General features: G+C 47.7%; 1 protein-coding gene across 1 annotated transcript in view; it reads right to left on the reverse strand.

Moving 5' to 3' along the window:
- LOC149361212 (uncharacterized) overlaps positions 1–13,721 on the reverse strand; it is a 46,070-nt gene that overhangs the window by 18,006 nt on the left and 14,343 nt on the right. Inside the window, exons 5-7 of the mRNA XM_089568020.1 lie at positions 12,019–12,145; positions 5,858–6,297; positions 1,390–1,521 (exon numbers count right to left, since the gene is read on the reverse strand). Of these exons, the coding sequence (XP_089424146.1) occupies positions 1,390–1,521; positions 5,858–6,297; positions 12,019–12,145 (699 nt within the window). The remainder of the gene's footprint in view (positions 1–1,389; positions 1,522–5,857; positions 6,298–12,018; positions 12,146–13,721) is intronic.

The following is a 13,721-nucleotide window of genomic DNA, read 5'->3' on the forward strand; positions in this document are numbered from 1 at the left end:
CTAAACTTTATTCTCGTTCCTTTCTACCTTACAAAAGCTTTCAAAGCAATCTCTTAGTCAGTACAGAGCTGTAGTCCGCCTATTGAGGCCACCTGCAATCTTCCTTCAAAGTACATCTGACACACGGATGCGGCAGTTTAAAAAATGATGCGCTATTAATACATTTCACTACTGCTGTTTTATTTAAGTTGATCCAACTCCGCGGTTCAGTTTGCGTCAATGATACATGCAAGAAGCAGGAGCATGCTTACTATCCTTTTTTATGTGAAGTCATTACTAGTCCCATTGAGAGAAAAGCCGGCGGCGTGTGTGCGCGTGTTTACTCGCGTATGGTACAGGAAATCCCAGCGATGGCAAGAAAAACAGGGTGACGTCATCAAGCGGCCGTTTGACGCACACAGCAAACCGAGCACCGCCACTTTAGAGAATCCTACACATGTCGTTCTTCTACATACACTCACGACTGGCCGACCTTCATGCGACATTTGTACCAAAATTGTGACCCAACTGGGTGTCGCACAGCGCCCTGGGCGGTGTCATGCGATTTCCCGTTGCATATAGATTGCATGTGCTAGTCAAATCGGAGGCTAGCTTGCGAGAGGGATTCGAACTGACGACATATGCACCTTCAATTGCATGCCTTAACAGAGTTTCGTATCATAATTTTGATCCAAGCGTTCGTCGTACAGCATTCAGGATGGCGTCAAATGTGCGTGTGTGTGTGGGGGGGGGGGTGTCAATGCACCCAGGCAGAGCAATGCTTTCGCATTCCCGCATGTAAGCATTATTAAGTGTTTCCACCAATTTTTTCCCAGTTTCATCTTCTGCACTATCGCCGTGATTTGAAAAATTAACCGCAGCTCCAAATTAACGAAAACTGGTTCCTTCTTCGTACTTTTCGTCGAAGGTCGCGCCTTCAAACACGGAGTCCCACAGCTCTGGTACATCATCATCATCAGCCTGACTACGCCCACTGCAGGGCAAAGGCCTCTCCCATGTCTCTCCAATTAACCCTGTCCTTCGCTAGTTGCGGCCACTGTGTCCCCGCAAATTTCTTAACCTCATCCGCCCACCTAACTTTCTTCCATCCCCTGCTACGCTTTCCTTCTCTTGGAATCCACTCCGTTAGTTACCCTTGAGGACCAGCGGTTATCTTGCCTTCGCATTGCATGCCCTGCCCAAGCCCACTTCTTCCTCTTGATTTCAACTAAGATGTGATCAACCTGTGTTTGTTCTCTCACCCACTCTGCCCACTTCCGATCTCTTAACGTTACACCTATCCTTTTTGTTTTCCATAGCTCGTTGCGTTGTCCTTTACTTAAGCTGAACCCTCTTGCTCGAATACCCCGTGCACAAAAACGCAGTAGAGCACCATTTGAGGGCACGAACCGCTTGGCTTCGGGAGGTGCCTTATGCATGAAACCTCGCAGCCGAGAGAAGAGGGAGGCCTTCGGAGGAGGCTGATCCTTGAACACCGCGACGGGATTCTGGGAGCTCGTCACCGGCTCGGCTGTCGTCGACCTGCGAAGCAGATAGCGTCAGCTGGCGCGCTCCCGCGATGAAGTTCCCGCACCATACAGCCCGTACACTTGATGTTTCCTCGCCTCACAAAGGAAAAAGATAGCATAAAAAGGTGGGAGCGCAGGCAATAATATATCTCGCACTGCGAGCAATAGTAACAAACTACCATGAGGCAGCACGAAACAAAAAAAAAAACAAGGTTTTATGGGGAGCTTCGTTCTGCTGGACAAAGGAAATTATAGCATTCCTATAGTGCAGCAGTAACCAAAATCATCGTGCCAGTGGCGTAGATTAGGAGCCCCATACTTCAAATAGTGTTACGCTAATACTAAATGGCTGCTGCACCTGCAATGCAAATTCGCTACTGGCGGAAATTTTCAATATGACAGCAAGCATCTGTTAGGGCCGCAGGCTTATTGTGTACGCCCTAAAGAAACGCTCTTGTAAGGACATTTCGATGCGTCTCAAAAAGCTGTATGTCCTTGACATTAATTCCGATTATCCCACTGTGGAACGCCGATTGCCCATTGTGTTGCTTGGGCACCTCAAAATTTGTTAGGCACCTTTAGTCAACACGTGATAATCAAGTTAGAGGCATTATTGCAACTACAGCTGTTAACCTATAGTTCCTGAGTTTAGCGTCGGTGTTGTTGTCTGCGTAACCGGGGGGTGCGTTGTCAAGGCAGCCACTGGGAGGGTGGTTACCGCAGGAGGATGAGGATACGACGAGCGGTGAAATGCGTAACCGGACGATGGTTGTAACAGGAGCCATCCGAAAGGCGGTTATCGTAGGTGCACAAGGCAAGAGCGGAGAAATCCCTAACCAGAGGACGGTTACCGTGGAAGGAGGAGGGTATGGGAGAGAGCTCACGAATGCGTAACCAGGGAGAGGTGGTTACCGTGGAAGGGAGAAAGTACGGCAATAGTGGGTGAATGTGCAACCGGAAGTTGGTTACTGTGCAAGGAGGACAGTATGGCGACAGTGTTAGAAGAGAGTGAACTTCATCAAAAGATGTTGTCGGGCTAGTTGGCTTGATACTTGTAATGCCATGAAAGGTTCTGCGCAAAAAAAAGACGACCCGAAGAGAGAATACATGACAGGGCAAACTAACAACTGGTTTATTCAGAAGTTGACACCTCTGAATATAAGACGATCAGATGCACGCGCAGCGGATGCCTGGCAAGCGTGATAACACCATCATACCCTACAAGACAGATCTTAAGAACGCTGACACGCTTCTATACAAGGTAAGAGACGTATCGCTGACGCAATTTTGCGCATTCTTAAGAAAGATTTTATTATTTCTAGCGTCACGGCGCTGCTGCCTTGACCAAGAATCTTGATGTCATTCAGTCGCGGCCTGCACTGGCATTTTCGGCAATGTTCGGCCAAATTCGTGCCACTTTCCTTGTCACTTACCCTGCGCTCATGCTCCCTTGCACGATCATTCACGCAGCGTCCTGTTTGACCAAAGTAGGCCTTTCCACACGTTATTGGGATCTAGCCTTTCGCGCATCTTACAAAGGGCTTGCCGTGCTTTTTGGCGCATCGTCGTGTCCTGTCCTGTCGTGTCTTCTCTCTTCGTGGCGTCTTTTATGCGAAGCATACTAGCCGCACAACCGAGCTCTTCCTTGCTGCGCCGCGCGCGGCTGCGTAGCTACCACTTGACCTACATCGGCGCACCACGTGATATGACGTCACAACAGCTGTGAAAGCTGGGGCTCAACTCGTGCGCTCGCTTGCGGACGCGCAGCCTCCACCGGCGGCCTAACTCCCGCTCTTTCCGCTAGGGGCGCTGAAGTCACAACAGCTGTGAAAGCTGGGGCTCAACTCGTGCGCTCGCTTGCGGACGCGCAGCCTCCGCCGGCAGTATGCTTCGCATCCTAGGCTTAACCATAAGCTAAGCCAGGCCATTTTTTTGTGCATAACTTTTGATGGCATTACAAGTTACAAGAGAGTGTTATTAGGCTGGCTGCCACGGGAACCATCCGAAGAGGGGTTACCGTGGAAAGAGGAGGGAGAGCATGGATGGAGCGGAGGAATGTAATTCTGTCCGACTGCGGTGGTTGTTGGGAAACCCGCAACCCGAGAAGAGGCGCACCTGGAACGGCGCAGCGCTAATCGAACAACGAGCATGTGTAAAGCGCTCCGTAATATATACTTACAATAATCAATATTGCACCACTTAAGTCTCAAAATAACCTACTTCCTCGCGTAGTTGAGCAAATTATGGAAAGCAAAACGGTTTCATACATAGTCCTCTACAAAAACTCGATAATGTCAAATGCTCGAATACTTCCTAATTCTTTCCCCGCCGCAGTGGCTCAGTGGTTACGGCGCTCGGCTGCTGACCCGAAAGACGCGGGTTCGATCCCGGCCGCGGCGGCCGAATTTCTATGAAGGCGAAATTCTAGAGGCCCGTATGCTGTGCGATGTCAGTGCACGTTAAAGAACCCCAGGTGGTCGAAATTTCCGGAGCCCTTCACTACAGCGTCCCTCATAGCCTGAGTTGCTTCGGGACGTTAAACCCGAATAAACCAAACCAAACCAAGCTTCCTACTTCTTGAAAAGCTAAAACTAAAGATACCTGCAAACCACAACGAACACGTCGCCCTCATCCACACAACTGTACGCAGCCGCCCAGCGATTGTACATTGCCATAAGCAGATTGAACGGGCCATTTTATGCCCACCGTCTGCATGGTCAAGTAGAGTTTTTTTCTTGTCGCTATGTTAATCGCATTCCAAAGGTGTTTATATATTCTTTATTATTGTCAAACTTTAACGCTACTGCGCATCCATCACGTCTCAACAATGAGAAAATTTTGTCCCAAAAACTGCGAGAGGGTTTCAGGATTCACATCATGCTCAGCACTTCAATGAAATAACAAATATTACCTTGTCCAACTATATAAAGGTGCGAGCTTTCTCCCACTTAGGCTCATTTCTCCTGACAAGAAAAATTACAAGGCCATTTCTCTTGACTGTAAAAATTACGATAATACGGGCAATATATGTACTACGTCAGTCTAAGGAACGGAATATAATACCAATGACTATCGTACGCGCTTGACTATCTTTCCCTTGATACGTAGCAGTGTTTGATTGGTGGGGAGTAATAGGTTTAAAAGTCGCACGAATGCGAAGACAATCGACCTTTGTGGGAACAGCGAATCAATACGCGGTAGGTTTTATTTCTGGTACCTCTGTTCGAAATACGCCACAATTTGTTTTGTATAACACTCGCACTACCGTGAATTACAGTGCTAAAGAAACCTTCATTCTCTCAAAACTCCTTCCACACGCCTGACCGCGCTCACACTGCGGTGTTTTCGCAGCGACTAATTCGTAGCTTGCACACCAACGTATAAAAAATTAATAGCTCAAGCTTCTGAATTTTTGTGGCCATAAAACTGTCACATGGCCAAACTCTCTTAATATACAGTGGCTGAGTTGCTGGTTCCAAATCTTGACAACAACAGCGCGGTCGGAACACGGACGAGAAAGACTAACAAAAACTCAGGCACTTAAACGAGTGACACTTTACATTTTAAACGAGTGACATTTTAAACGAGTGACACTCGCATTCAGAGTCACTCCTGCAGCGCCACACGATCACCTCCACTGAAATCCGCTGCAAAAATCATAGCCGGACACTAAGTTCGACGGGCTCACTCCACTTGCCTAAATCTCTCTTCGCACTGTACACGCGTGAACAGTCGTCTTGCCTATGCGGCGAGAATTCCAGTACGATACCGGCGTGATTTGCACTGAGCGAAAAGTTGGGAGACGTGCCGGTGTATTCTAGCCAGTCCAGATATGTGAGCTCACCATCTGCGGACACACCTTCCGTGCGGTGCGCTGTGAGCACTGTATTTAATCAGCGTAGTCCTCGACTTAAGAACGCTAGCGAACCAGATCGTGTCTTTCTTGAGGCACGACAGGGTAGAATGTACGTGCGCCTCTGAGTAGGCTCACAAAATGCTAGCACAGCAACTACCGTATCGTACCGAAGTTCGTCGTGCGTCTGTAAAGAGAAGCACCTGTCGTGCAAGGAGGCGGGCACGGCAGCGTCACCTTAGAAAAATAGTGGAGGGAAACCCATGCACAGTACGTTGCTGGAAAAAGTATGTTTGGAATGACACTTATATTCCATGTGTAGCACCATGTCTCTCCACAGTGACACTTCATGAGGCGAAATGCACCCGTTGGCTGTCAGTCATGCTAAAAACCAACGGCGACGAGGCAAAAGGCGAGGCGAGTTACTGCCCGCCTCGCAGGGCTGGCATTGCTGACTACAAACAAAGAGGGAAGGAACTAAAGGCCGCTGACTCACGCAGGCTCCTCCGGCTGCGGGGGCTGGGGTGGCGGCTCTCCTCCACTCTTGAAAAAGGGAAACCTGAAAAACCCTTTCTTTGGCTTCGGCTGAGGCTCGTCCACCGCTGGACGAGGCGACCCGCCGGGTGCACTGCCTTTGCGTGGTGACGGCGGCAGGGGCATGTCCAAGTCCAGAGGAGGAGGCAAGGGCATGTCCAAGTCCAGAGGAGGAGGCAAGGGCATGTCCAAGTCCAGAGGAGGAGGCAGGGGCATGTCCAGGTCAAGAGGTGGAGGCAAGGCAGAGGTAGTGTCTGCTTCGGACGGAAGAGGCATGTCCATTTCGAAAGCAGGCGGTAGATCGAAATGGGGAGGCGGCTCTTCGCTCTCCTGTTCAAGGTTTTTCACTCCTCGTCCGTGGGGAACACTGCCCGCCCCGCTCGTGGTGCCGCTGCCAGTGCCCTGAAGAAGGACGCGCGGCTGTGCATTAGGTCACGTTGGAGCTTCGTGCTGACTCGTACGGGCTTTTTTAAAGCCTAACTAAAGCCTGGGTGGCATTGGTACTCATTGTGATGGTCCTTTTTCTAGTATGAGCATTTGAAACGCTTATGTTTTGTTCCAGTGATACTGTCACTACAAGCCTAGGCATGATCACTAATGAAGATGAGTTTCTTCGTCGGTAAGTTAGGTTACACCGAGAAAGTTCGTCCATTCCACCTAAGAGGCGAAATCTGGGGATATGATGTTTTGGTATGGTATGGTATGGTATGGTATGGTATGGTATGGTATGGTATGGTATGGTATGGTATGGTATGGTATGGTATGGTATGGTATGGTATGGTATGGTATGACACGTGGAGAACATGAGGTCCAGGTGGGCTATCAGAGATGCTGTAGTGGAGGGCTGGGAATTAATTTAGACCCTCCCTCCCCCGCCCCCCTCCCGGAATCTTTAAGGCCCATTGAGATCGCACAGCGCACAGGCGGTCTTGCATTTTGCATCCATATAAATGCGGAAACCGCTGCCTGGACTCTATCCCGCCTCCTTAGTCTGAGCATCCGAACGCCACAGCCGGTTAGCCTACGCAACGAGTGTCTCAATATCTGCAATTTGGGACGTTAAACCATTTAAACCAAACCAAACCTGACCTTCGGTGACTCTAGATGTCTCAACTGGTGGCTTGTTGATATCAGGAAATAAAGAAAACCCTATTACTCGCTCTAGCAATAACTACCAACAATATTATGCCTATTAGGGGTAGCCGAACAGGCAAAATATTTCTGGATTTCGAGAAGGCTTTTGATCGTGTGTGCAAACCCAAACTGCTTTTAAAGCTAAAACCTATACTTAAAAATTATTCACTGCTCGCGTGGCTAGCTGCGTACCTATCATTGAGGCTTCAAATAGTATCTATTGATGGAATTAGTTCGGACTCTGCCATTGTGCAATCCGGTGTTCCACAGGGTTCCGTCCTGGGACCAATATTTTTCTTTAAGGAACGAGACAGAGCAACTAAAACGAAGGACCAGAAAAAGAGACACGAACACGAGCTGACTTACAACTCATTGTTTTAATCGGAAAATCACATAAATAATCTCTAATCGCTGCGTCACAGCCTCACGTCGTCATCGAAAACTACTAACATAAAAAGAAGGGAAATAACCATTGCCGAAAAGTAAGCACCTACAGGCTCCCACGCTTTTCCATAAGACATATCTCGCGCTTAGACAAGGCCATCGAAGTGCTGCTCACAGATGAGTCAACTTCTGTGCAGATATGATACGCCACTACTACTTCCCGTACTAGTTGCTCTTTATGGCGGTACAGCACAACAGTGTTGTCAAAGTACGGAGTGCAAAGGCAGGATTTGCAATGTGCAGCCAGTTCTGATGAACAGGAGCCTCGCAAAGAATTAGCGTGTTCCAGCAGGCGATCGTTGAGGCACCTGCCTGTTTGGCACACGTAGAAATGGCCGCACGAGAACGGAATCCTGTACACGACTCCAACTCTGCACTGCACAAATTGAGTGCCGTGACGGACTCCACACCCTTCTGTGGCGCTACCATTTTTTCTTGCGTTTCTTACTCTTTATAAATGACATTGCTTCCGATATATGAGTTAAAATACCCCTGTTCGCCGATGACTGCATTATTTATCATAAGAAATTAAGTCGCAACGATCAGGAGCTGTTAAGAGTGTGTTTGAGTAAAATTCAAGCCTAGTTTTAAACTTGGCAAATATCTATTAATTACAAAAAACAATAGCCATGAACGTGACGCGCAAAGTTAACCCTTTAAAGATCCCCTACACAATCGATAACAATGTCTTATCTCAGGTTAGTTATTACCAGTACTTAGGAGTCGTAATTACATAAGGCGTGAAACGGAGCACCCACGTAACGTTTACTGTAAACAAAGCAACGAAGCAACTTGCATATTTAAGGAGAGCCCCTGGCAAATCAATGACAGAAATCAGACTACTTGTATACAAGTCTTTGATTATACCTATTTTAGAATATGCCGCAGTCTTATGGGACCTACACACAAAGATCAATATTACCTAACTTGGGAATGTTTAGCGTAAGTGTGCCAGGTTTATTTATAATAGTTGCAGCTGGAAAACATCCCCATCAGCCCTTTTACGAACAGCCAATTTATAGGTACTGCAGGTAAGACATTACCACGGAAGAATAAAACTCTTCTACTTCATTTATCGTAATCAAATACACAAAAATACCTATATTCAGTCAGTTACCGGGCGACAAACCCGATCATTTCATTCAAAGGAAGTGAGCAATTTTTCATGTAGGACAAATGCATTTAAAGCGTAATTTTTCCCGCGCACAGTCTGTACCTGGAATGACCTACCTGCAAGTGCGGTTGAGTGTTCAACAGTGCCTTCTTTTATGAGTGCGTTCCGTAAAACACAGCAGTGTTCCGCACTGTCTTATCCAAATCTTTATATCCGTTGTACACGTTATCCTCACGCCTTCCTTTGTTCGACGGAATGTTCATTGTATTACGGTATACCTTCTTGCTCTGTAGCACCCACTCCTGCTTAAGGCCTGCCATTCAGGCTGGCAGTATGAAATGAGTAAATAAACTTAGGTAAAAGAATGAAAAACAAAATGAATGAAAGCACCATTTAGAAGATATAGTGGAATTAAAACGCCATTGTAGAAACATTCCGAAAGACGCACTCTTCCTTATCTTCCCCGGACTTGCGTCAACCAGGGTTGCCAGATTGGGCTATTAATAGCCAAATTGGGCTACTTGTTGTCCGAGTTGGCGTCAGAAATTTCGTTTTGGCTATGTGGCTACTTTTGGGCTACATATTTTTCTTTTCATGCGTGAAAAAAAAAGTTGAAGTAGTTATAATGTGCTCTGTTACAATTATACAGTGACATAAATAAAAGGCATGCTGGAATCAAAATGCACGCTATAGAAGGTTAAAGGAATTGAGCGCGTCTGCTACAAAATGACAATTTGTAAACGCTGTGTTCGAGAAAACTTGTATTTCAGGCAGTCAAGGATCATGACCTTTCGATTTCTTTTATAAAGAGTTGACACTACGTGAAAGTTGCCCCCGCGGAAATACTTCACGGCCTATAGATACCACTTAATCCGCAAACTAACGGCACCCCCCCCCCCCCCCCCCCCCCGCGCGCGCGCGCGCGCCATTGAATATAGATTGTTGCCGTCTGCACATGTGAGCGTTCTCCCATTGACGGTGCACCTCGGGTGACCATGACAACCATGGTACCAGAATATAGAGAAAACATTAAGAGAACTTAAGTCTCCCTACGTGGTGCGAATGCGTAAGCATTAAATGCTACTATTTCGCTTCTGTTGCCCGGTTTCGTGATCCTCACGTGTTAACCGTTAACCATAGACGTGGCCTAGTGGTTTGGGCGTCCGCTTCGGCTGCGGTAGGTGGCTGTTTGGAAACCCACCGCCAGGCATGTTCTTTTCTTGTATTGTTCATTCTGGTTCTGCGGACACATTCTGCTCAAGATTCGCATGAGGCAAGTAATGCTTACGCATTAATAAGGTCTTTTTCAGTTTCTTCCTATTCTCGTGCTGGACACAGCATGCGTGCCACTCGCAAGAGCCTACGCTTTTTCTGCAGCCTCAAGCGGCACACGTGCAGTCCTCGAGATTCATTGCAAGCGACGCGAGAGCGCCGTGTCCGTTGCGTAATCTGCGTGCACTCATGCGGAGCCGTGGAGCCATCCTTCGGCGCGGCGCGGAACGCACTGTAACTTAAGTTTAGGTTTAATCCCAAAGCGCCTAAGGCTATGAGAGACGCCGTAGTGGAGGGCTCCGGAAATTTCAACCACCTGGGGTTCTTTAACGTGCACTGACATCGCACAGTACACGGGCCTCTAGTATTTCTCCTCCAAAGAAATTCTAGCCGCCGCGGCCCGGATTGAACCCGCGTCTTTTGGGTCAGCAGCCGAGCACCATAACTGCTGAGCCACCACGGAGGCGCATTGTAACTAACGAAGGCGGCGGAAGTTAGTGGCATGACATGGCATCAGATCCGTCGCTACGAGAACTTTCAGAATGGGCAAGTGGGCGATGTAAATCCGGAACTACAAAAAAAAAATGGAAAAAGGAGCCGGAATTCAAGGGTAATTGTTTTTCTCATTATTGTGAAGGTACTGTTAGACTGAAGATAAAATCGACATAGATTATCATCTAATGGCATATATCCTTGATTTATTCTGAGCTCATGCATATCCTAGAATGTAGCTTCAAGAAGGCGCATGCTCGATGCTTTGATGTGACGCTCTCAGTGAGAACCTTCAAGTGAGGCTGCGCAAGTATACAGTAAGGTATTTTCACTGTCGACGTGTCTAATCTGCGCGCGAACATTTAAAAGCTGAAATATTCCTAAACTAGAGCTGCGATTGCGTTTTTTAGCGCCGCCGTTCTTTTCCGCGTGCAGACTGGCTGGCGTCACCCGCCTCAGGTGATATGGCCTACTGCCGCGCCTGCAAAGTGGAACTGCGGCCCCATCTTTAGGACCTGGTTAGCGCACCTGTCAGCCGCACTGGTTAGCGCGCATGACGGATGCGAAACGTAACAACGGAAAGAACACGCCGTGCGCACCCCCTCAGACATCATCTGCGGGAAAGAAATCTAATATGCAAATATTCTTGCCGAAAATTAATTCAATATGCTTAAAAAATGTCGTAAAAAAAAAACAAAATTTTTTGGCTACTTTTGGGCTACGCAAAAATTTCGCTCTTGGCTACGTTTGGGCTACTACGGAGGCCAATTTGGCTACCTGAGGTCGGAGCCATCTGGCAACCCTGGCGTCAACTGGAACCGCCTTCCCCCCGATATATGAGCCATTGAAGATAGTCAACGTTTTCGCGATGTTCTAGCTAACGTGGTATATTCAGGAGAAAGGTGAATTTGTACTCCAATCACCGTCATTATTTTCTTTTATCTTATGTAATCCACCCCCCTCTGTAATGTATTTGGCCCTGAGGGTAGAATAAGTAAATAAATAAATATAGAGACTTCGCGAGGTCGTTCCTTGGTATGGCGTTCATAGTGAGACTGCACATGCAAAAAAGCCATACACAGCTTTTGGTGTTAGAGAATCCAAGGCGTTAGGAACTGAGGCCATAGCGCAGTTTTGTTCCAGCATGTAAAAATGTACTCATCTATCCTAACTTGTGCGGGTGATCCTGCCACCGGCATCCATTATCAGCATCATCATCATCAGCCTGACTGCTCCCACTGCAGGACAAAGGCCTCTCCCATTTCTCTCCAATTAACCATGTCCTTCGCCAGTTGCGGCCACCGTCTTCCCGCACACATCCTAATCTCGTCCCCCAACTGACTCTGTCGCCCCCTGCTACGCTTGCCTTCTCTTGGAATCCACACCGTTACCCTTAAGGACGAGCCGTTATCTTGCCTTCGTATTACATGTCCTGCCCAAGCCCATTTCTTCCTCTTGATTTCAACTAGGATGTCATTGACTGCGTTTGTTCTCTCACCCACTCCGCCCGCTTCCGATCTCTTAACGTCACACCTATCATTTTTCTTTGCATAGCTCGCTGCGTTGTCCTTAAGTTAAGCTGAACCCACCCACATCCACCCTCTCGCATTGATTCCTCCCAAAAAGGCGACCGTGCAAAGGCATTCGGAACTTTTATGATTTTCTACCTTGCCTTCGTCCTTGGAGCCGGACTTGGTCGAGCGGTGGGAAGAGCTGGTCGCACCGGGTGCCTCATTTGGCGGCTGTGAACTCGACTTCTTGGTCGTGGACCCTGTTCCGGACGCTGCATTATCCCTGGGAAGCGGAAGCACAGGTAAGAGCACGAATTAACATGAATGAGGACGGCGAAGTTTCATTCGAGTCAGCCTCCCCAGCGCGTATTCAAACTCGCTGCACATCAGACAAGTGTGCTATACTGCGCTCCTCAAACAACGGCGCAGAATAGAAAAAAAATGACGGCCAAATGAGGTGGGCTAGCACTGTGTGGCCACTGTTTTGCGTTGTTTAAATTTGTTTAGCATTGTTTATCGTGGTTATGCTTTGGTCATATCCACGACATTGCTGCGTGATATCAAATCTATTGTGTGTTGTACGTGTTTGCATGGATTGGATGAAGCACCGTAGATACATGACACAATGTTTGCTACAATCGTTCTATGTGCATAGAAGTCGTGGCACCCCCTTACAAAAATTTTTTAGACAGTCTATAGACTGTCCATAGACTTCTGAAAAATTTTAAGGACTATCTATAGAAAAATCCTAAAGAACAGTCCGTAGACAATACAAATGCTGTAGATAGTCTATCTACAATTTATAAATTTATGGCGATACACTTTTAGTAGACTTTTCTCTACAGACAGTCTATGGACTACGAATAGACGAAAACAAATATCTATAGGAATGCAATGGAGTCTACAAGAAGTCTATAGACTGTCTATAGACCATTTTTATACCTTTCTACAGAAAATCCGGGGCCGTCGACGGCGGCGTTGTTAGCGGGAAAGCAGGTGCCCATTAGCCACCTAAGTCACGTGACCTTGAGGCGTCGTCATAACCACCCCAGCGTGGAAGGTGGCGAACACCTTTTAACCGGAGGACCAAAAACACAAAAGGCTTTTCCCGCGAATGTATGCTTGAGTACTAATGCAAAAAACCTGAAAATGTGCAAAAAAAGGATTAAAAAGCGCTAAAAAAAAATTTTTGGCCGCACTCAGCAAGCGACGGCCGAACAGGAAATCTTCCAAACTCCGTGTACGGCGCGTCGCGAGTCCCAATAGCCTGCAGTCCTACAGCGTTTCTTCTCACACACTAATCCTTCGATGCGCTTGTGACTTCGGGCGGTCATAAAACCTGGTTGAACAGGTAACTTGGCGCATGGGTCCTTAGCATCATCATCATCATCAGCCTGACTACGCCCACTGCAGGGCAAAGGCCTCTCCCATGTCTCTCCATTAACCCTGTCCCTCGCCAGTTGCGGCCACCGTATTCCCGCAAATTTCTTAATCGCATCCGCCCACCTAACTTTCTGCCGCCCCCTGCTACGCTTGCCTTCTCTTGGTATCCACTCCGTTACCCTTGAGGACCAGCGGTTATCTTGTCTTCGCATTACATGCCCTGCCCAAGCCCATTTCTTCCTCTTGATTTCGACTAGGATGTCATTAACCCGCGTTTGTTCCCTCACCCACTCCGCCCGCTTCCGATCTCTGAACGTTACACCTATCATTTTTCTTTCCATAGCTCGCTGCGTTGTCCTTAACTTAGCGCATGTCTTAGCGCATGGGCATTTTCTTCTTCGCGGGAAGCGAAGAAGGCCCTTTAAGGTATAATCACTAACTGTATTGTAAACCTATGAGCCATATCAATGGCAGCA

This window comes from Amblyomma mixtum, chromosome 2 (assembly GCF_055824585.1).
Source record: "Amblyomma mixtum isolate Tamu chromosome 2, ASM5582458v1, whole genome shotgun sequence".
Classification (NCBI taxonomy): Eukaryota; Metazoa; Arthropoda; class Arachnida; order Ixodida; family Ixodidae; genus Amblyomma; species Amblyomma mixtum.